Source organism: Mastigoproctus giganteus, chromosome 6 (genome assembly GCF_048544385.1).
Source record: "Mastigoproctus giganteus isolate SK-2022 chromosome 6, ASM4854438v1, whole genome shotgun sequence".
Classification (NCBI taxonomy): Eukaryota; Metazoa; Arthropoda; class Arachnida; order Uropygi; family Thelyphonidae; genus Mastigoproctus; species Mastigoproctus giganteus.
In genome coordinates, this window is record NC_143580.1 from 207886874 (window position 1) to 207912386 (window position 25513).

At 38.0% G+C, this 25513-nt stretch overlaps 1 protein-coding gene across 1 annotated transcript in view; it reads left to right on the plus strand.

Annotated features, from left to right (window-relative positions):
* LOC150084910 (sprouty-related, EVH1 domain-containing protein 2-like) overlaps positions 1 to 25513 on the plus strand; it is a 139290-nt gene that overhangs the window by 100949 nt on the left and 12828 nt on the right. The window contains exon 3 of the mRNA XM_090375636.1: positions 1124 to 1289. Coding sequence (XP_090231762.1) covers positions 1124 to 1289 — 166 coding nt within the window. The remainder of the gene's footprint in view (positions 1 to 1123; positions 1290 to 25513) is intronic.

Consider the following 25513-nt stretch of genomic DNA (forward strand, 5'->3'; position numbering starts at 1 on the left):
AACCAAAGCACTGATTACAGTAAATGACTTCTTTTCCCCCTATGTAATAGTACATCAGGATAACATTAAACAATTATCTTCTCCTGTAAATGCCCTTGACAGCCAAGTTTAAACAGCATTGCCATTCATTGATAGACAAAATTTTGACTCAACATTTATGGAGAGGACAAAGTCTGGAGCAGTATCTTAGAGCAGTCATTACCAGTTGTTTGAGGCAATCAAACAAATCCACAGACAGAAAAATCATGTGCAATTTTTGAAAGCATACTGTACTGGTTTACAATTCTTTGGCTGTATTTTAATATAAAAAGTGTATGTCATTGGTAGAATTTAATTTCTATTGCAGCACCTTAAAAACTTCTTTTTTTTTTTTTTTGCCTCTTTTGACCAAAAAAAAAATGTTTTTCTCCTTGTACAGTTATCTGATCTCCAGCTTTTTGAAAATAAATAGTTAACTATGCATCACACAGCAAGTCAAGAGGCCATAAGAACATTTTAAACCTGGACAAACTCAGAATTTGTTTATCAGATGAGAATAAACAGTGCATGGAATTTGTTGGGAGTTGTGATTTCGGGTTTTCTGAAAAGTGCACAAGGAAATTTGAAATATAACAAAGTTTTGGCTCCCATGAGCGGTTACATATGGAGCTGCATAAGTCTTTGTTTGCCAAGGACCTTGACTATGAAGTTTTGTAGAACTAATCTGTTAGTGTAAGGCTAGTTCAGACTTTCTTTGTCTTTGGTAATAGTGCCTGAGATCAACAGTGAGCAAACCAATTTTTTTTTTTTTTTTTTATGACTGTACTTCTTGAATTTTAGCAAATTAATAACATTGAGAAATTATGCAGATAAATCCAAAAGATATTGAAGGAATACTAAAATTGACATGGTTATCACCATAATAGAAATTCTGTTTATGGTTTTCCCCCATTCTTGTTTTCATCAATATGCCTGACAGTTCAATTATGGAGTTTATTTTTTATTTACTATCAGCAAATAGTTCTATTAACAATAACCATATGGTTAGTGAAGTCAGTTGAAACTAAAAATTGCAATAACAAGTTGCCTTCTGGATCCTGTTTTCTAATTATGTGTTTTATTATTTCTGACTTTCTGATTATAGGTTGTCCTCAGCTGTACTATTAAAAAAGATTTCCAGTATAATAAAGTGATGCCTACCTTTCACCACTGGCGTACTGGTGATAAGAAATTTGGTCTTACTTTTCAAACTGCAGCAGATGCCAGAGCCTTTGACAAGGGTGTGCGGATGGCAGTTCAAGACCTTGATGGTATGTGATTTATATGTTTCTAGTAGTAAGTATTGGAAAAGAGATTTTTAGGGTAAGTTGGTGCACAGAATTTACATAATATTTATATTAATGAATATCTTCACAGGCCTTTTGATACAGGTTAATTGCCTAATTTTCAAAAGTCTTGTGGCAGCGGCGCCTCCGTAGCCAGGAGCAGCAGTGCGTAGCACACACTTCTTGATTAGACTGGGGTTCGAGTCTGTGACCACCAAATACAGAGAATATGGAAAGGTCAGGGAATGACCACCGCATATCCCCGGAGCAATATGGCCTTAGTTGCTAATGCTGCTAAAAACCAAATAACAAACAAACAACATCTTGTGGCAGCATACATTATCTGAGCACCATGCTGCATCATATATCAATGGTTGAAGTAGCCATTATGTACAAAGAACTGATAGCTATATAAACAGTTATCCCCCGTAGACTGCTCAATTACACCCATATGCACACATATTTTTTAGCATAAAATAATAGCTTGCATTAACAGTATTTATAAAACAGTATACAGGGTGTCTCAAAAATATTGGTACAAACGTTTAGGGGAGGTAGATAACATCTAAAGGAATGTGAATCGCATAGGAACCCATAACCGGAAACATCACCGTAAGTCAGTACACGGCACTGTTCATCTGTTCGGGAGAGGGAAATTTTCTGGTTTACTCATTCAAGCAGTAGTCGCCGCACAAAGAGCATGCATCAATATATGAACTGTGAGCTGACAGACATGCACCTAGTGTATGGATTAGCAGAGGGCCCACACGTGTGCGCCCCCATGTGGCACAACATCGCTTCGCAATAAATGTGTGGGCAGGTACGGTCGGTGACTGCTTAGTCGGCCCATACCCGTTACCATCCCGCATGAACTCCGCTAAATATCAGATCTTTCTTGAACAAGTTCTACCAGGGTTACTCGACAGTGTTCCAGCAAATGTGAGATGCAACATTTGGTTTCAACGTGACGGGGTACCTGCCCATTATGGAAGATGTGTTCGTGACCATTTGAACAGGTGTTTTGGGCATCGATGGATTGGCCATGGTGGACCCGTTGCCTGGCCCCCACGCTCACCTGATTTATCGAGCCTTGATTTCTTTCTGCGGGGGCCCTCAAATCTATCATGTATGAATCGCCTGCGGAGACGGAAATGGATCTCGTGGCGAGACTCGTCTGTGCTGCTGCTACTGTCAAAGAAGCTCCAGGTGTGTTTGGCCATGTCCGCCAATCCATGTTGCGTCGGTGTCACTCATACATCGCGTCTCATGGTGGAACCTTCAAGCATCTGTTGTAACATAATGAAATGCATCCATCTTGTACTCCATTGTTAATATTTATGTCAAATAAATGTTTGCCACTAATTACTGTCTCGTGTTATTTCTGCTTCTTGTGCCTCTGCTACTACTTTCCCGTGACGTTTCCGGTTATGGGTTCCTATGTGATTGACATTCCTTTAGATGTTACCTACCTCCCCTAAACGTTTGTACCAATAATTTCGAGACACCCTGCATAAAATTTGAAAGCACTTTTCTGTGCTGTGTAAAGATGACTTTAAATTCCCCAAATCTCTTCATTTCATTACATGGCACTCATAATGTCATGTGGCCACATGAAATGTCTGGTTTGTTTTATCATAAACAAGTTGGTATCTATACTTGAAACCAGTTTCACAATAGGTTTCATTTGGCTACTTTCAGTTGAAGTCATATACAGTTACTTTTTTTATTTATTATTGTTTTTTGTTGTTGTTTATCTTGTGGGGGTCCTGAATTTGTAGTTTGCTACTGCAGATAAAAATAAAGAAAAAAAAAAAAATTGCACAAATTGAAAATAGACACCATATAAAAATGTTATGGAAATCCTATTGTCTCAAAACTTGATACTACATGTTGGATAGACAACTTGTGTACGAGACCTGCCAATGTCCTGAAAATCGAACAAATGCTACCTCATTGCGATTTTCTATTGTATAGGATCTCTGTCCTCATTTTAAATTAAATTTTTAAATCAATCTAAGATTTCAGGCAGTTTTTTTTTTTTTAATAGAAATATTATAATTATAGATATTTTAGAAATTTTAAGCCAGGATTTCTCTTAACTGAGATTTTTTCCAGTTCTTCAGGAAAGGGAACCCATGACTGCATCCAGGTATGGTATAATTAGAATAGATGGAATTATTGGAAAACCTGCCAAAATATGTTTAAAATCCTTTGAAAGATGAACCTTGTAACAGGACAAAAGAATGCTTTGACTTTTAATCCATGCATGGCAAATAACTGGATGTATAAAAGCTTGGGGGGAAGATTAAGTAGGCGAAAGGGAGAGGAGGATAGAAAGAAAATTCTCACCCCTCATATTTAACTAATAGTTTGAGAATTTGAAAATCTAGAGATTTAGAACAGCTTAAAGGTTTTATGGAGGAAAGGATATGAAAGTTTCCACTTGGAAATCTGGGTGCGTGACTACCCGTCCCCATTAGTAGAGGGTCCTGGATTGGGGGTGGGTGTTGTGTTTTGTTGTTAAATTTGAACTTATAGGATATTTGTTTTAGATCCCACTCCTTAGAATTTATTATAGGTCTATGCATGTTTATTGGCTTGTTTGCTGATCTTATTGCTAGTCTCACTGGTTTCTAACTTTAATTTTGTGTCTTGTTTGTCTAATATAGTGTTTTCAAAAGATGGGTAATGCTTTGTGTGTAAGTGGCGAGCTACCAACTCAGAACAATTTTTTCTGTCTGGTCTGTTTTGGTATTTAGATTAATTTTAAACAAAAGTAATCATATAATATATAACAAAATAATGTAAAGAATCAATTCTGATCTCATTTTGATCTTGGGCTGTAATATGTCTGCATTCACACCTTTTTTTTTTTTTTTTTTTTGCTTTTTGACTTGACTTTTTAAATAGACTATTTAGAGATGACTTTGAGTCTATTTTCATAGCAGTAGAACAATACACATGAGCTAGCAATCCCAGAATGATACAGTAGTTGAGTAGTACCCAAAAGTTGAACCTCTGCTCACTTGGTGGGGAGAGTTCTGTGAATTAAAAACAGGAATTTTGTCGGCCAGTGATATACAGGTGATTATCCTGTCATATAAGGCAATGGTTATGCCACATCTTAGGTACTATATACAGGCCTGGATGCTTCATTTTAAGAAGGCCATAGATGTTTTGGTACATATGCAGAAAATAACTACAAGATTAGTTAAAGAAAGGAATAGTCTTACCATGAGGGACTTCTGTTTGAAAATGAGGAACCTGCCTAATTTGGAAATGGTGACCTGATTGAAATGTTTAAGGATGGACTGAGTAAAGTAAATGCTGATGTCATCCATACTGTATCTCAGACAACACACATAAAGGACAAAACTTAAATTGAGGAAGTATTGTTGCAGAACAAAATAGATGTATGAAAATTTGTTTTCAGCCAGAGAGTTAGATTGATTGTTGGAACAAACTTGATGATTTTCCCTATCACTGAAATCAGACTGAACAGTTTTTAGTTTCCCACTTCACTCTTAAAATTACCTCTATGTTATCGGTGATACATTGGCACTTCTCCAATCCAGAGGAATCTCTCCCAAGTCCAGTAATGCCCTAACAATTAATAATTCATTGAACTCACTTGCCATCTTCTTCAGGATTATTGGGTATGTGCCATCAACCCACAGGAGCCTATTTGCCTTTAAGCTTGAACTTTTCCAATAAATCATAAATTTATACTGCTCAGCCTTGCTCATGAATGGTCTTTCATCTGTAAAGATTGATGTTGAAGTACCTGTTCGATTTGTCAGCAATATCAGCTGTTATCTGACCTTTACACTCCCATTATGCGTTTGTCTAATCTCATTTGATTTCCTCTGTGTTTACATGTGTTAAACTCCTTGTCATCATTCTTTGCTCTCCTAGCTAGCAATTAGCCTGATTTCTCATCAGCCTTTGCCAGGCTAGCCTTATGTGTGGTACAGTTATAGATCAATTTGTAACTTAGCTTCATTACTTGTTATTGCCCTGTAACTTTCAAGAGTTTTTTCCCTTAAATTTACCATTCCAAAATTAGGGTACGTCTTCCACGCTGCAGCATCTTATAAGCCGACAAATACTGTATTTGTTTTTTATGAAAACCCCAAACATGAGGTATTGAAACCTATGGTACTTAGTACTGTGCATGGGTTGGAGGTTGAGAAGATGAAAGAAGATATTTGTTGACATTAGACTTGAACTTCTGTAGATTATAACTTTCAGGAAATAAAAAGGAATGTTATGGGTTTTTTTTGTGTGTGTGGGTATATATATAAAATGAAGGAAGGTTGTTCCAGAAAACGTAGATTGAATGAATAAATTCATCAAAAAAAAAAAAAAAAAAAAAAAACACACAGTTCACCCATCCATACCTGCCAATGATTGATCTAGTTCTTCCTTTAATTTATTAAAACCATCTACTTCCACAACAGATGAAAACTTGTTCCAACAATCAACCACCTGGTGGCTGAAGTTAGCATTAGCATTAGTAGAGGCATATGATGCAAGAAAGCAAGCTTATGCAGCATCAGCCAAAAAAAAAAAAAAAAAAAAATTCCACTCCGTTCGATACCTGTCCAGCTGAGCCTTAAATTTATTTAGGCAATATACTTCCACAACAAGGGATGGAAGTCTGTTCCAGCAATCAACCGCCTGCTGGCTAAAGGCAAACTTCCGCACAGTGGCGGATTTAGCACTTGAGAGGCCCCAGGTGCAATTCTTTAAGGCCCCCCTCTAAATATTTTCGGTACCACTACATTCTATGTGCACGTTTTTACTATAGCACGCACTCTAGATTTGGTGTTGCAGTTTTAATCATTTTTGGTTGCGCAATTCTTTCATACATATTTTAACTAATGTTTAAATGAACAAATAGCACAACTAAGCATTAATAATAATACGTATTCTACTTCAGATTCACTTAGTTGGCATAAGAGTTTACTAACTTCTCATATTAAATTATACTTTTATTCAGTAACGGTAATAATCATGAGTGTAAAAATTAAAAATGAAACAATTTTTTTTTTTTTTTTTTTTGAGACATGAGATTTGAGGCCCCCCTCTATTTAAGAGGCCCCAGTCGCCTTACCAGGCGATTACCCCAGGAAATCCGCCACTGCTTCCGCACATCTATCCTACAACTGTCTTTCCTCAATATGAATTTATGCATTCTCAGACGATTATTCTGAGCAAAAGGAAGAATCCCATCAGCATTGAGTATGCTCAAAACCATTCAAGGCTTTATACACCTCAATCAGATCACCTCACAGGTGCCTGGTCTCCAGACTGTAATTTGCAAAACTTAAGCCGTAAGAGCACCCCCTTGTTCCATTCACTAAACTTGTTGCCCTTCTCTGTTCTCGTTCCAACAGCTCTACATCCTTCTTAAAATGAGATCTCCAGACCTGTATACAGTACTCAAGGTGTGACCTGACCATTGCCTTATACAAGGGGGACAATCACCACCTTATCCCTGCTAGAAACATTCCTGTATATCATTCACAAGACACCATGACCTACTCTTGCAGACTGTCTGCACTGCTCAGAAAACTTCATATCTGCCTATTCCCCAGGTCCTTTTCACTCTCTACTACTGTCAGTGTAGTACCACATAGTTGATACATTACTCTGGGGTTACTGCTTTCCATATGCAGTACTTTACATTTGTCAATGTTAAACTTCAGTTGCCACCTCTCAGCCCATCTGCTCAACTTTTCTAGATCCTGTTGCAGCAACGTACTGTCGTTAGTGTCTTTAACAACCCTGCCGACCTTCGTATTGTCTGCAACCTTGGACATTAAGCCTGATATACCATCATCAGTATCATTAATGAATACAGAAAACAACAATGGATCCAATATTGAACCCTGGGGGACTCCACTAATAACATTAGTCCATGAAGAGCAGTGTCCATTGATTACTACTCTCTGTCTTCACCCACTCAACCATCCCTTTATCCGTAGTAGCAATTTGCCTCCAGTGCCATACTGCTCCAATTTGTGCAGCAGTCTTCCATGTGCCACAGTATCAAAAGCCTTTCTAAGATCCAAATATATGATATCAAAATTATTCTTTGCATCCAGTTCCTTAGTGACTACATCATAGTATCCAATCAAATTGGTCAGACAAGACTTCCACTTAACAAACCCATGCTGTGTCCGAGCTATAACTGAAGTCTTGTCTAGATGATCCTGCAATGGTTCTTTAACCAGTGCCTCCATTCATTTCCCTAAACAGAAGTTAAACTAACAGGTCTGTAATTACCTGTCTCCCTTTGATCCTCCTTTGTGAATTGGGGTTACATTTACACATTTCCAGTCCATGGTTACCTCCCCTGAGTCCAAGGAAGCTCTCATAATTATGGCTAAAGGTTTGCTTACTTCTTTTGCTGCCTTCTTTAATATAACTAGATAGATTACATCCACCACAGGTGCCTTTCTAATGTTTATCTTCAGCAATTTCTCCTCAACTTTACTCTCGGTTATTACAAGATTCTCTAGCTTACTGCCAGAGTTTAATACACCTCTGGCATTCCCCTCCCTGAATAACTCCTTGTGTGAATGCAGATGCAAAATATTCATTTAGTTTGTTAGCTACCTGAGCAGGATCATCAACAGTTGAACCATCGATATCAAGTGGACCTATCTGACTCATCCCCTTCCTTCTAGAGTTTATATAAGTCAAGAACTCTTTGCATTCTTTGCCAAACATTTCTCGTAATCTGCCTTTGCCTGCCTAACCTCCTTTGTGACTTGGTTACAGACCAGTTTATATCTATCATAGGCTTCTGTGTCACCTGTTAATTTATATGTATCCCATGCTTTTTTCTTCTCTGCCACATGTCTAATTAGTTCATCTGACATCCATTTAAACTTTGAACAATATTTCTTAGTTGGTATGAAAAATTCTAGTAGCTTCCAAGATTATTTCTTTGAATGCTTTCCATTTTGAATTTGCTGTTGGTAACGTTATCAGTTGGTTCCACCATATGGAATTTAAATACTGTCTCAGACCATCATAATCGCCTTTACGAAAGCAAAAACCCTTCCCTTTACCCCTGATGGTAGTTACCTCTTTGAGTAAATCCCACTTCAGCACTCTGTGATCACTGCCACCTAGTGGTTCCTCTATCTGCAGATTCTTAATGCATGAAAGAATCACTACTGATAATCAGATCAAGAGTATTACCTCTCTCTCTCTCTCTCTCTCTCTCTCCTCTCTCTCTCTCTCTCTCTCTCTCTTCTCTCTCTCTCTCTCTCTCTCTCTCTCTCTCTCTCTCTCTCTCTCTCTCTAGTTGCTTCTTGATTAGACTGGGGTTCAAGCCCGTCACCACCAAATACGGAGGATGCGGAGAGGTCAGGGAATGACCACCGCATTTCCTGGAGTAATATGGCCTTAGTTGCTAATACTTCTAAAAACCAAATAACAAATAATAACAATAACCCTCTAGTTGCCTCCTGAACATGCTGCTTTAGAAAACAATCGTCCAGTAAATGCACAAAAGCCTTGCAGTGTGAGAGTGACAAGCCACAAATTCCAGTCAATCTCTAGGAAATTAAAATCCCTCATTATAAGTCACTCTGATTTACTGGCCCACTCTATTTCTCTGCACAATTGTTCATTATGCTCATCAGATTCATTAGGCCTATAACACACACCTACTTTCATTTTTCCTTTCCCAGTGCTTATGTCACACCAAACAGACCCAACATTGCATTGTCCACTGACATCAATTAGATACACACTTCCTTAGATTTTGTGTTTCTTAACTAACAGCATAACCCCTCCTTCCTTCCTGTCAGTCTATCCTTTCTGTACACACTGTACTCCCCAAATTCCAATTCTGCACTGCTTTTGTCTGTGTGATATCCCAACAATATCTGCCTTTAATGTTTAGGCTAACACTTCAAGCTCATCAAATTTAACTGTACTCCTAGCATTGGTGAACATTAAGTATACGTGCACCTGTTTCTACTCTTAGTTACCCTAACACAGCCCATGTATTTACTTGTTCCACTATGACTCTCAGCAGTCCTGGAAATCCCCATTGCCTTTCTTTCCAGGCTGCTGCTCAATTGCATTTCAGTAGAAGCAGTGCAAGAATCACTTGCACCTCTGCCAGTGGCTACTGTTAATCTATTAGTCCATGTATTCCCCCAAGCTAGCAGTTTTTGGACCCACCTAACTCTGCCTCGATGGCATCAGCAAATATTCTTGCACCCTTTCTATTTAAGTGTATTTCATCCCTGTAGAAGCAGTCTCTCCTGTTAACAAGCACAGACCAAGCTGAAAAAAATTCTACCCCTTGAGCCTTGCACAGTCTCTCCAGGGCCGAATTGATCGACAAGGCTCTCATCATATACTGCCTACTATTGTGTCTGGCCAGAATTGCAGACACTTTCAAATTCAACTCGAACTCACGGCTTTTTTTCAACATTGACCTGTACTTGTTAAGTAATTCCACTGGTCTCCTATTCTTAATATCATTAGTGCCAACATGTACAACAGTATCACCCTTTGTGCCCTTAAAAGATGATATCTGCTCTACAACATCATCAACCGTTGCCCCTTGCAGACATACCCTGGTCCTGTTCCACCTATCCTTTTTGAGAATGCTCCCCTTTTCCCTGACAATAGAGTTACCGACAACAACTAGTTCCTTTGGGACCAGCGCATTCTGCCTAGGAGGTTGCCACTGTGTTGCGTGATGTTCACGTGCAAGCTCTGGCATTGATATGGGCAGCTGAGAGTTGATGGGCCCCTCGATTTAAATCCTTCGAGAGCATCCACCCTATCCTTCAAGCTCTCACATAGGCCCATAACAATGCTGAGTTGTCGCCTGATTTTCTTACATGGCGCACACACAGACATTCCTCTTGGCAATATCATGTCCCGCTCCTGATTGATCCACAAACATCAAACAAGCAGTGTGTACTCAATGTTACTATCGGTCTGACCATTGTGAAAGCGCAAGCAGAGGATTTGGCTGTACAGACCGACCAGACTTCACAGAAATTTTAGGTCCATTTGCTTGAGTGTCATCCGAATATCGGTTGCCTCAGCCATTTTAGACTCCCAGTAGCAAGCACAGCTTGACACATCTGAGAGAATGTTTGCGACACCCTCAAGGGCCTGGTGGTACCAACATGAATATGGAGAGATGTCTAAGTGATGCCCTTGCACCAGAAAACACCACAACAACCGTGTACAAGTGATACGTCAGCTACAGATGGCAATTCAGCAAATGCATAGAAAGGTTGAAAGTTATTGTATGATGGGGCATCAACGCATTCTTCTCGTGTAACAAGATCTTGCTAAATATAATACTGTTGTGTTGTAACATCTAACTTACTCAGTGAAGAGATTGATACAACTGTAAATGTCTTTCTACATTGTCTAGCCAGAACAGTCCCAGAAGTGCTATACTTGAGGAGAGTACTTTGAGGTCAAAGTTTAGTTAGTTTTAGCATGCAAGTCCAGGAACTTGGGCTTACCACTTGCACATACATCCTCTATCTATGTGAATAGGAAATGGGTATAGATTGTACTGTGAATAATTATACAGATTGAGCTATTGTCATTGTAGATCAGTTAGAATGGTAATGCCATAGTGAAGCTACAGTATAAGATAACAGACTGTTTGAATGAAATAAGCATTTGAAATACTTAGGCAAACTGTGGAGTACATGTAAGAATAATATAATCTTTAAAAAGGGAATATATATATATATATATATATACTGTGGATTCTGATTATTCGGGCTACTGGTTAATCACGGCAGCAGTTTATTTGGGACAAATCTTAAAGAACAGAATCTAATCGAGAAAATAGCCAGGGTTTAGTTTGCTTAATGGGCACAACATGCTGTATAATCAGGGCGAGAGACTGCAGCACTGGAGACAGTCATAAGCCCATTGTAAAGTGAAATAAGTAGGTGGCAGGTAACATGATCACTGGTTAGTAGAATCAGCAGATTTATAGAATCAAACTTCAAAAAAACAGTTCAAATCATTAAAATAAACTACACTTTCATTATCATATGTTCAGTTATAAGAATCAATTTTTGAACACTTTTGTGAAATTTTCTAAAGCACATTTCTGCAGGTCACAAACATAAAACAATTTGCAGTTTTGAGTTTATTGGGCTTTTCTGTTAGTGCAATCTATTATAAATGGGTAGTAAACTCAATCTTATTGCATTTGCGATAATACCGATAGCTGGAATACTGTGGGGTTTTACGTTATTGTTTTGAAGTGTTTCCCCTTCCTCTTCAATCATAAACAAATTTTTAGAATCTTCTCTTCATTCCTATTTTTTAAACTTCATAAACTTGTTACTTTGTATCTCATTTGCGTGTATCATGTTAGTTGCAATTTGTCTGTTAGATATGGTAAAATGTGTAAATTTTACAACCAAAAAAAGTCAGTGAACAGAAATATCAATTAGTATGTGCATATTATAGTATTAATTAAGCTATGTACGTAGGCATAAATTTATTTTGCTAACCCATGGAAAATATTCTTCCGATTTTCACTTATCATTTTGTTAATTGGTGAGGTAATGAAGTGTAAATTTGTGCTTAACATATCTTTACTTTTATGGTCTGTGGATAATATTCATCCCATTTTTTGTTTATTAGAATCGATGTTTAATGGAATTAAAATTCAGTTCATAAATGTAGTATTGGTAGTGGCATGTGATGCAAGAAAGCAAGTGCAGCATCAGCCAAAAAAAAAAAAAAAAAAAACACACCATTCCCTCCAATGTGATCACAATGACCGTCACTTACTGCATATAGTGAACAATATTTTATTATGAAGAGTCTATCATAATGTGATTTGATCATACAGTGAACCAATCATAAAGCAGGGGACCACTATATTTTTAACTATTTACATTGAAACTTTGCATAATTGGGGCAGCTGCTTAATCTTGCCAAAGTGCGCTAGTCCCAAATAACTGGAATCCACTGTATACAAATTACATTGTTTACCTACAATCTAGGTGACTCTCTCAAGGGTCATCCACAAAAATTAATAGGAAAAACGATACATAGGTCCTCCATTTCTCAAATAATCAATGTGCACTGTGGTTATTCTGGCCTAAATGGATATGTTTTAAAATTTTGAATATTATAAATTTAGATACTTTTAATTTAAAATGTAGTCCATATAAATTGTCAATCCAACAGCGAACCTAATGAAAATACAGGTTATAAGTAAACTTATGCCCACATGTAAACCACAGCTACTAACATAATGAAATGAAATGTGGTGCCAATATGCATTAATGACCAGCATAGAAAATTTTGGAAAGTGGCAACTTCTATGTTAGACCTGGTAAAATGTGTAATATTGTGCCTAATGATCACTATATAGCCCAGTATGTAATGTATTAAGTTCAGGCATAACCAGGCTTATTTTTTAACATTTGACACTTTGCAAAATTCTCCCTAGAGGTCACTTAGTCCATGGCTTCACCTTCCATTACGTTAGTAGTTGTGGTCTACATGTGGTTCTTAATTTGGAGATGGTAAGTCTACTTATAACTTGTTTTCATTTGGTTGGGTCAACAATAACCAATATTCACTATGCTTTAAATTTATATTTTCAATTTTAGATGCTCTAAATTTAAATACAGTAGACTCAAGATTTTCCTTGACTCTACTGTATGATAGATGGTAAAAAAAAATTCCCGGATAATCGATTTCCCGGTTAATTCAAAAATACAGTAAGTTCCCAACATGCGTAAGAGATACGTTCCAGGACTTCTTACGTAAGTCGAGTTTTGCATAACTCGGGAATGACTAAAAAAATATTACTACTGATATGCCAAAATTACAAAATCCACATAATATCCTCAGAAGGATGAAGAAAAATAGTTAAATATTTTTAATTAGTTCAATTAAAAACTTTATTTGGGGACAGTGGTGAAATAGCCAGAGTGGCACATAAGAAAAGAAAACATAAAAGGAAGAAAAAATGCATAATATTGTTGACCTCATTGGTGCCGATCGCTTCACGTGTTGTCTTTCTCCTTGATTGTGTTCACTGTTGCCACTGACAAATCTGAATTCTGCACAATACTTGTTAATGTTTGGACATTTTCTTACATCCTAATTATTTTAATTTTCTGATCTAACTCGATCGCTTTCCTATTAGCATTAGTAGAGGCATTTGATGCAAGGAAGCAAGCTTATGCAGCATCAGCCAAAAAAAAAAAAAAAAACACCCCACTTCCACTTCACCCCTCTGTTCGTTCGAAATATATGTCCAGCTGAGCCTTAAACTTATTTAGGCTATCAACTTCGGCGACAAAGGATGGAAGTCTGTTCCACCAACCAACCACCCACTGGCTAAAGGCAAATTTCCGCACGTCTATCCTACATCTGTCTTTCCTCAATTTGAATTTATGCCCTCAGGTGATTATTCTGAGCAAGAGGAAGAATCCCATCAACATTGAGCATGTTCAAACCATTCAAGGCTTTATACACCTCTTTCAGATCAACTCGCTGGTGCCTAGTCTCCAGACACTGTAATTTGCAAAACTTAAGCCTTTCTTCGTAAGAGCACCCCTTTATTCCATTCACTAATCTTGTTGATCTTCTCTGTACTTGTTCCAGCAGCTCTACATCTTTCTTGAAATGAGGCCTCCAGACCCGTATACAGTACTCTAGGTGTGGCCTGACCATTGCCTCATACAAGGGAATAACACCTCCTTATCCCTGCTAGAAAAATTCCTATATATCATTGACAATACACCATGAGCTACTCTTACAGCCCGTCTGCACTGCTCAGAGAACTTCATATCTGCCTGCACAACCACCCACAGGTCCCTTTCATTCTCTACCACTATCAGTGTAGTACCACAGAGTTGATACGTTGCTCTGGGGTTGCTGTTTCCCATATGTAGTATTTTACATTTGTCAATGTTAAACTTCATTTGCCACCTCTCAGCCCATCTGCTCAACCTTTCCAGATCCTGTTGCAGCAGCATAGTGTCAGTAGTGTCCTTGACAACCCTGCCAACCTTTGTATCGTCTGCAAACTTAGACATTAAGCTTGATATACCATCATCAATATCATTTATAAATACAGAAAACAACAATGGACCCAACACTGAACCCTGAGGGACTCCACTGATAACATTAGTCCACGATGAGCAGTGTCCATTGATTACCACTCTGTCTTCTCCCCCTCAACCATCCCTTTATCCATAGTAGCAATTTGCCTCCAATGCCACACTGCTCCAATTTGTGCAGCAGTCTTCCATGTACAACAGTATCAAAGTCTTTCTAAGATCCAAGTATATAATATCAAAGTTATTCCCTGCATCCAGTTCTTTTGTGACTGCATCATAGTATCCCATCAAATTGGTGAGGCAAGACTTCCCCTTAACAAAACCATGCTGTGTCTGAGCTATAACTGAAGTCTTGTCTAGATGATCCTGCAATGGTTCTTTAACCAATGCCTCCATTCATTTCCCTGAACAGAAGTTAAACTAACAGGTCTGTAATTACCTGTCTCCCTTTGATCCTCCTTTGTGAATTGGGGTTACATTTACACATTTCCAGTCCATGGTTACCTCCCCTGAGTCCAAGGAAGCTCTCATAATTATGGCTAAGGGTTTGCTTACTTCTTTTGCTGCCTTCTTTAATATAACTAGATAGATTACATCCACCACAGGTGCCTTTCTTATGTTTATCTTCAGCAATTTCTCCTCAACTTTACTCTCGGTTATTACAAGATTATCTAGCTTACTGCCAGAGTTTAATTCACCTCTGGCATTCCCCTCCCTGAATAACTCCTCGTGTGAATGCAGATGCAAAATATTCATTTAGTTTGTGAGCTACCTGAGCAGAATCATCAACAGTTGAACCATCGATATCAAGTGGACCTATCTGACTCATCCCCTTCCTTCTAGAGTTTATATAAGTAAAGAACTCTTTGCTGTTTTTCTTTGCATTCTTTGCCAAAGATTTCTCGTAATCTGCCTTTGCCTGCCTAACCTCCTTTGTGACTTGGTTACAGACCAGTTTATATCTATTATAGGCTTCTGTGTCACCTGTTAATTTATGTATCCCATGCTTTTTTCTTCTCTGTCACATGTCTAATTAGTTCATCTAACATCCATTTAGGCCTAAACTTTGAACAGTATTTCTTAGTTGGTATGAAAATTCTAGTAGCTTCCAAGATTATTTCTTTGAATGCTTCCCATTTTGAATTTGCTGTTTGTAATGTTATCAGTTGGTTCCATCATATGGAATTTAAATACTGTCTTAGACCACTCCAGTCACCTTTACGAAAGCAAAAACCCTTCCCTTTACCCCTGATGGTAGTTGCCTCTTTGAGTAAATCCCACTTCAGAACACTGTGATCACTGCCACCTAGTGGTTCATTTATCTGCAGATTCTTAATGCATGAAGAATCACTACTGATCATCAAATCAAGAGTATTACTCCCTCTTGTTGCCTCCCGAACATGCTGATGTAGAAAATAATCATCCAATAAATCCACAAAAGCCTTTCTGGTGTGTGAGTGACCATCCCCCAAATTCCAGTCAGTATCTGGGAAATTAAAATTCCCCATTATAAGACTCTGATTTACTGGCCCACTATTTCCCTGTACAGTTTCTTATTATACTCATCAGAGTCATTAGGGCTTTAGCACACTCCTACTCTCAATTTTGATCTCCCAATGCTTATGTCACACCAAACTGACTCGACACTGCACTGTCCAGCGAAGTCGACTGGCTTCATTTCCTTGGATTTTATGTGTTTCTTAACTAATAGCATTCTGTTTACAAATATTGCTACAAAGGTGCTATGAACATCAAAAAGACGTGTATATATGTTTTATTGATTATGAGAAAGCCTTCGATTCAGTAGACCACGACCGTCTAATTGACCGACTGAGAAAACTTGGGCTTGAAAACAACGATATCAACTTTATTACAACTCTCTCTTGGAATCAAACAGCCCGGCTTCGCTATGACAACGATCTGATAGACCCAATTCCAATAAAAAAAAGGCGTCCGGCAAGGCTGCCCATTATCTCCCATTCTTTTTAACATCTATTCGGAAATGATCTTCGACCAAACACTGGCTGACAAGAACATCGGCATAAAAGTTAACGGACACTACATAAATAGCTTAAGATATGCCGATGACACAGCACTAATAGCGGATTCAGAACAAGATTTACAGACCATCTTGAACGAAGTGGACATAGAAAGCCAAACATGGGGGCTACGAATCAACAAAAAGAAAACAAAGGTGATGGAGGTCAGCAGGACTGCAATCAAAATCACGATCAAACTAAATAATGAAAAATTAGAGCAAATACACCGCTTCAATTATCTCGGAGTACTCATTGATGACCAGCTGAACCATGAGGCCGAAATCAAAAGCAGAATTGAACAAGCCAGGCAGGCATTCACCAAGTGGAAAACCCTCCTCACTGACAGAAGCTTGAACATCATGCTGAAATTACGCACATTGAAATGCTACATCTGGTCAATACTGCTCTACGGTGTAGAAACCTGGACTCTAACATCAGCCACTACAAAAAAGCTCCAGGCCTTCGAAATGTGGCTCTACCGAAGAATGCTGAAAATCCCGTGGACAGCCAAGATAACCAATGTACAGGTCCTGCAGGACATGCACACGGAACGGGACCTGCTCAAAACCATCATCAGCAGGAAATGCAAATACCTAGGTCACATCGCTAGGAACCAAGAAAAATATCACCTACTAACACTCATCCTGGAGGGAAAGATCGAAGGCAAGAAATGCCCAGGCAAACCGAAAATGGCATGGCTAGATAATATCAACACCTGGCTTCACATGACAACAGCACAAATTCTACACGCAGCGCTAGACAGAGAACAATATCAAATTGAAGTCGCAAACGCCATTCGGCAGCATTAAAGAAGAACTAATAGCATAACCCTTCCTCCCTTCCTATCCTGTCTATCCTTTCTGTAGATGTACTCCAGAAATTCCAGTTCTGCATTCCTTATATCTGTGTGACACCACGTCTCTGATATCCCAACAATATCTGCCTTTGATGTTTTGAGCAATACCTCAAATTTATTTACTGAACTCCTAGCATTGCTGTACATGCAAGTATACATGCACCTGTTTCTATTCTTAGCTACCCTAACACAACCCATGTGTTTACTTGTACCGCAATGACTCCCAGCAGTCTCTGAAATATCCTGCATCTTGTTTTTCAGGCTTCTGTTCATTCCAATAGAAGCAGTGCAAGAATCTCTTTCACCTCTGCCAGTGGCTACTTTTAATCTATTAGCCTTTGTCTACCCCCAAGCTAACAGTTTTTCGACCCACCTAACACTGCCTCGATAGCATCAGCAAATATTCTTGCACCCTTTCTATTTAAGTATATCCCATCCCTGTAGAAGCAGTCTCTCCTGTTAACTTGATAGATTTACTAGTATTGCTGTCACTTATTCTCTTAGTTGGCACCATGATAACAGTCAAAATTAATTAAATTTTCTGAAAATAACTTCACAGGGTTAAGGCAGAAACTCACTATTATCACCCCACGCGAGCTCATATTTTACTTAAACACATTTCTGGAGGTCACTACCATAAGCCTAAAAACAATTTGCACCTTCTGGGTTACTGGGCTTTTCTGTTAGTGCATCTAATTATAAATGGCTAGTAAACTCTATCTTTTGCATTTGCAATAATACCAATAGCTGGACTTCTGTGAGTTAAAGTTATTATAGTGAAATGTGTGTCCCCCTTCACTGAAATCTTCAATCATACAAAAACGTTATGTAAGTCGGGAACTTACTGTATCGAAAAATGTTCAGCAGCCTACTTAAAAAGTAAGACGATAGAGGAAAAAACACGAAAAAACTTACCACACACTACCCGCGTGCCCAATACGATGCTTCCCTTTATTTTTTAGAATGTCGATTTTAAATCATTAGATTTAAAATCGACCCTTAATTTTTTACCGTGTCACGTATGGTTTGGTCACCAACGTTATAATGGTTCTTTAGAGATTTAAAGTTTTGAATAATTTCAAGTTTTTGTTTAATTCTCTTGCGTTTGTCCATCATTTTCACAATTTCTGAACAAAAAAAAAATTCTCCTTTTGTGGTGCGACAGAACACAACAATTGACGCGACTCACTAAAACAAACTAAAAATTTGCTCGCTCTCTCTCTCTCTTTTTTTTTTTTTTTTTAGCGACTGGTGTAAAGACAGCGGGGGGGGGATATGCAACCCCCGCGTCTTGTTGCTCATTTACGATCATATACGACTTGCAAAACATCTGTTTATATCTATTCTAGTTATTACTTGAATTTCATGATTTGTTGTTTTTTTTTTTTAATTTGTAGTCTTCAAGTGTCCCGGTAAATTGAGAGTGCTGTATTAAATTTAGAGCATCTAAATTTAATAATTATTTAAAAGACATGTTAGTGAAAATGCATCATGTCTGTATGCAGTAAATCAACCAAAGTTATTATAGTGTCCACGTTTCATGTATCTCATATTGTGAATGCCTTCGCAATCAGTTGCCAATTTTTTTATATTTCGAATAAGTAACACTTCCCCAATAGAGAAGACTATTGTTACTTATTCCCAGTGGATATGGCCACCCAGGTGGCCATTTCGGGACCATTTCAGTTGTGAAATTGTCCACAATATGAGAGATGCCAAATTGTGTTTAGTAGCATAAAACCTTAAGTGAATCTCGCAAGGGTCATCCACAAAAATTAAATATGTAGGTCCTCTGTTTCTCTAATGTGTGCAGTGTGGTTATTCTGGCCTAAATAGATAGATGTTTTAAAATTTTGAATATTATAAATTTTTCAAATGGGATTTGAATGAATCCGATGCATTTAAAGTGCATCAGAATGTAATGTACAATAGGCCTGAAATGGCACAAATATCATTACTGTATGCAGTCTGTCCTCGCAGATCATCCTAAGTGCTGAAAATCCTTAATTGAAGTTTAACTACCTTGGAAATTGAATACCATTGAAAAGTATGTTCCGCCCTCAAAAAAAAAAAAAAAAGTGTGTGTAATAAAATTACCACCATTTTGAGACCATCTCTGTTTTGTCCTTGGCTAAAAACCAAATGAACCAAATTAAGTATTTTGTAAGTCTCCAAAACTGTCTTTCCAGGTTTATCACAAAATTTGATGCAAATTCACTGTTCCTTAATATCTCCCATCTTACCTAGCTACAGAAATCACAAGACACACTCAACAGAAATGTACTTAAACACCAAATTAACAAAAGCACAACCTCCTGTTAACAAGAAAATCACCACGATAACTCCTAATGAATTAATTCAGCAGTATCTAACATTATGAATTAGTGTGCTGCTTTACTACATTTGATTAGTACTCCATGCTGTCAGCCCAGAAACTTTTTAGTTATATATATATATAACTAAAAATAGTACTGAAAATAAATTTTAAATAAAAACTCATGCCAGTAGCGTGGCAAAACCGTAGAGCAAAATTAATAAATTAAACAAATAAACCAACAAGGAGAGAAGAGAAAAGGTAACAAGACATATTATAACAGAAACTCTTCAAAATAATTTAGAAAATCAAAGTAAAGAATAATAAATGAATAAAAGAAATCAATTAAATTTAGATGCCAGTTACATAGAAATTTAACAGCACCCTCCTCAACCGGTAAGAAAACTGCAGCCATTATTAACCCACTGCAGGATGGAAGACTCCTCAACAATTCATGCTGAGGGAAATGGACCATAATCTGCCACACTGGTCCAGTGTGGGTTGGCAGATCGATCGTATTTAGTAGTCTGGGGCTTGAACCCCTTTCTACTCAAAGAGCACGTGCTACTACACTCCCGCTTCTGTCCACTCGGCTACAGAGGCCTCAACGGGTACCAGGTCCAAATTGCGTGAATTATCACGAATAGAAATGTAAAATTAACTACAATAAAAATGAAATCAAAATAAACAAAAATAGACTGACCGTTATGTCCCATATCGACAGAGGATCACAATCACTGCATTTCAATTGCTAGACAAATCGCTGCGAAGGCGAACGATCAAAAGATCAGTCTACCATCCGATCCTCAGATCAAACTGCCCATGCAGAGGATTTGAATAACGTGATCCTTTTGCAGTGAAAAATAAAAATATAGAACAGACTAGCACTCCAGAACAAGGCCACACCACTGAAGCCTAACCAGATTATAAAATGAATTAATGAGGGCAGTACGGGCGCAGCGTTAGTAAATCAACCCACTACTGCCATGTGATATACATATATTTGAATAATGAGCAATAGTTGAAAATGCTAGTAAACGAAAATAAAAGAAATAGAGCAAATATCAGAGGCAGCAAAATGCATATTCCTCTACATCAGGGGTGGGCAACTTTTTTCGTCAGCGGGCCGAATGAAATTTTCGCATCATCATGCTGGCCGGAATAGATTGAACGATTTAATAAAAAAAAATCGGAACCTAAAAAATGTTATATTACTTGAATTACCAAATTATTAATGTATTTTTAAAAAAAGTAAATACAATATTTAAATTTGTCAGAGCACTCTGTTTTGACAAAATTTTCAAAGTATTTTGTTGCTTACGCAAACCACATTTTAAATTTTCTGCTTCAATTTTCATTTGTTCCGGTGAAAATAGCTTATATTTTACGAAATGTTTTTTTTTGAAAAATGCCTTTTTAGATTATATTCTTTAAAAACGGAAATAGTTCCGTTACAAACCAAACAAACAGCTTTATCGTCTATATTTGCAATTAAATATCTGAATGTCAAATTATCATTGAAAATGGGGCATTCGGCATCAATTTTTCTTTTTTTTTTTTTAATTGGCTCATTTTATGAGCTATAAATTATATTAAATTAAAAATTGTAATAATTAGAAAAGGCATAAAACATAAAATATCTCGCACCAATATTATTTTTTTCAATAAGAAGTCAAACCCAAAGGAACTTCGTTCGATCGATGCTACAATAATAATTAGGAAATAACTCTTTGACGCTGCGTAGAATCACTTGGTTACTGTTGTACTGGCCGCGATTCCCGATTGAACCGAATTAAGCCGAACGTTTACGGCGAGTGTAGTCAGGTATGGATTTTCTATATTTATGCATTTACCGAGGGGGCCGGATTCAACGTCGTCGCGGGCCGGCTGTTGCCCACCCCTGCTCTACATGATGCTTGAAATATGACTAAAACAAACTATAAATAGTACTGAAAACAGAGGGAAATTGAGGTCTATTGCTATCCTCATTCTTCCTCTAATTGCCTCGATTTGGCAAACGCCTTGGCTTATTCTTCCTCCAATTGCCTCGATTTGAATAATTTTCACTAATAAAAATTATTAGTTGGCACTCATTATTTTTGATTCACTGCTATCTGCCAGGCTAGTGGTTATTCTGCCGCTAAATGTAACATATAATATTGGAATTTATAATTTTAGAATATTTGAACCTAGACAAAGTGGTAAACAGAAACAGATGACCTTAGCCAATTATTGATAGAATGTATTGAATGGAGCTAGCACTCATCAACGTTTCATTCAATGTATCCTTTTATCATTGATTTGCTTCATAATTTTATTTTTATTATTATATTATTTTATTGTATTTAATTATAATTTGTGTTTAATTATAGCAAAATTAAACATATTGCTATAATTAAACACATAACAATAAAGTCCAACTAAGGTTAGTTACCTAAAATACTTGGCCCTATCTGTTGATATGGGGCATAATGGCTCTGTAGGTATATATTTTATCTCTGAATACCAATATTCCATATTCTTATTAAATTTAATTAGTCATATGATTCCCTTGGTATTCAGTTCAATAAATACTATATATATACCACTGCTATCCACCTTGCTGATCGACACCAAGTGTGGATATACCCTCAAAGAAGGAAGAAAAAACCTGTACAACCTCTCCCATATGATGTACACGGATGACATCAATCTCTCTCTCTCTCTCTGCAGCCACCAAGAAGCAGCTACAGTAGCTAATCTGGACCACCAAAGAATTCAGCAATAATATCAGGATGGAATTTGTACTAGACAAATACAAGACCCATGGATTGCATCAGGGGAAATTAGTCAGCCGAAAGTACCAGCTGCAAACTGGTAAAGAGATCAAAGCCATGACATGAGGAGAGATCTACAAATACCTGGAGGGGTTGATGCAGGCTCAGCAGTTAGAGCACAAGGAGATTGAGGCCTGCCTGAACAAGAAGTACCATCAGAGACTTAGAAGCTGCTTAAAGTAAAGTTGAAGGAGGGAACACAGTAAAAGCCATAAACACCTATGCAGTTCTAGTGCTAATACACTCCTTTGGCCGGAGCAGTGTGGCCTTAGTTGCTAATGCTCCTAAAAACCAAACAACAAACTCCTTTGGGATCATAGATTGGACTAACACGGAAATGGAGGCTGCCATGAGAAAGACAAGGACCATGAAGACAAAGATCCACCAACACCACCCAAATTCTGCCCTGCTTACCGTAGTTCAGAAAGGAGGAGGGAAGGGGCTTGATAGACCTCATCAAGCGACAGAAGAAAGCAATGGTGAAACTGAAGGATCACTTCCTTCTAGTGTTATCGCCACTTATTGTTTTTAATATTTGTTAATGATATTGATGTATGTGTTTTAAGTTTACTGATGATACAAAAGTGGACATTAATCAGCATTGAAGACCTCGGAAATGTTAAATAAGTTTTAACATCGATAAATGCACATTACTGCATATTTGGGTACCATCAAACTCAAAGCAATAATGAAAATATACAGGGTGTTTCAGTTAAACGTTTCAGAACTTCTAAGAGGGGTAGAGTACATCCTGACAACTCGAAATCATATAGCAATGTGGGGTCGGAAATGCTTTCCTGAAGCGGTTGTACACAGAAGCACCATAAAGAAAAGAGACCGTAAGTGAGAAATCGTTTTAATAATACATGAAAAGAAGCAAAAGGTACATGGATTAAAGTAAGTGTTCGAAGTTTCTTCCACGGGCTGCAATGCACGCCTCACATCTCCGACGCATGGAGATCCGAACATTCTGGAATACTCCAGGCGAATTTCGAATTTCTTCGGCAGCTACTGCGATTCTTGCAACCAGCTCCTCAGCATTGTCAACAGGGGTGTTATAAACTAGCGATTTCATATGACCGTGAAAATTCCTTCACAAGGGAAGGAATTTTCAACACGCATAACGACCATATCTGGGCGGTCGAGAACCCGCATGCAATACGACGTCGTGCAGCACAGATTCGATTTTCGGTCAATGTATGGGCCGGTATTATGGGAGATCACCTCATCGGCCCTTACCTGTTACCGTGTCGTCTAACCGGACCTATCTACTTGATCTTTCTGCAGCAAGTATTGCCACAACTTTTGAGAGATGAACAGATTTCTGCATCGACGCAACAGACAATGTGGTTCCAACACGATGGAGCCCCTGCCCATTATAGCGGAGATGTTCGTAACTACCTGGATGTCACATTTGGTCAACAGTGGATCGGACGTGGTGGACCCGTGCATTGGCCTGCTCGGTCACCCGACCTATCATGTCTTGATTTTTATTTCTGGGGTCATATGAAATCGCTAGTTTATGACACCCCTGTTAACAATGCTGAGGAGCTGGTTGCAAGAATCGCAGTAGCTGCCGAAGAAATTCGAAATTCGCCTGGAGTATTCCAGAATGTTCGGATGTCCATGAGTCGGAGATGTAAGGCGTGCATTGTAGCCCGTGGAAGAAACTTCGAACACTTACTTTAATCCATGTACCTTTTGCTTCTTTTCATGTATTATTAAAACGATTTCTCACTTACGGTCTCTTTTCTTTATGGTGCTTCTGTGTACAACACCGCTTCAGGAAAGCATTTCCGACCCCACATTGCTATATGATTTCAAGTTGTCAGGATGTACCCTACCCCTCTTAGAAGTTCTGAAACGTTTAACTGAAACACCCTATATATATATATATATATATATATATATATATATGGTATAAACAATGTTCGTAAATGTACATATTTTATTATTAAAGTAGATACATTATTAAAAACACAGTAGTAGTAGCATGTGATTCAAGAAAGCAGGCGTATGAGCTTATACAGCATCAGCCAAAAAAAAAAAAAAATTACAAAACAATTCCCTCTAAATGTTTGTCCAGTTCCTCCTTAAATTTATTTATCCTATCAACTTCCACAACGACAGATGGAAGTTTGTTCCAGCATTAACCACCCGCTGGCTAAAGGCAAATTTCCGCACATCAGTTCTACCTCTGTCCTTCCTCAATTTTAATTTATGCCCCCTTGGGTTCGTAATCTGAACAAGTGGAAGAATCCCATCAGAATTCAGCGTGTTCAACCCATTCAAGTTCTTTAATGATTAGTACTAATAATGTAACGCCTTTTTTTTTTTAACATCCACTTACGTAACCTATTTTTCTTACAAATGTTTCTGAAACGGTCGTAAACCGTACTTCCAAATAGCGAAATGTTGTTTTCCGTTTTTTTTTTCTTTTTTTAATTACTTGATTCTTGTTAAGCATTTTGACTTTAAAATCGGTTGTCTTTATATATATATATATATATATATATAAAGACAACCGATTTTAAAGTCATAGGTAACATCTAAAGGAATGTGAATCGCATAGGAACCCATAACCGGAAACGTCACGGGAAAGTAGTAGTAGAGGCACAAGAAGCAGAAATGACACAAGACAGTAAAGTGGCAAACATTTATTTGACATAATATTAACAATGGAGTACGAGATGGATGCATTTCATGATGTTACAACAGATGCTCGAAGGGTCCAGCACGAGACGCGATGCATGCGTGACAACGACGCAGCATGGATTGGCGGACACGGTCGAACTCACCTGGAGTTTCTTTGACAGTAGCAGCAGCGCAGACGAGTTTCGCCACGAAATCCATTTCCGTCTCCACAGGCGATTCATACACGATAGATTTGAGGGGCTCCCACAGAAAGAAATCAAGGCTCAATAAATCAGGTGAGCGTGGGGGCCAGGCAACGGGTCCACCACGGCCAATCCATCGACGCCCAAAACGCCTATTCAAATGGTCACGAACACACCTTCCATAATGAGCAGGCGCCCCGTCATGTTGAAACCAAATGTGGCGTCTCACATTTGCTGG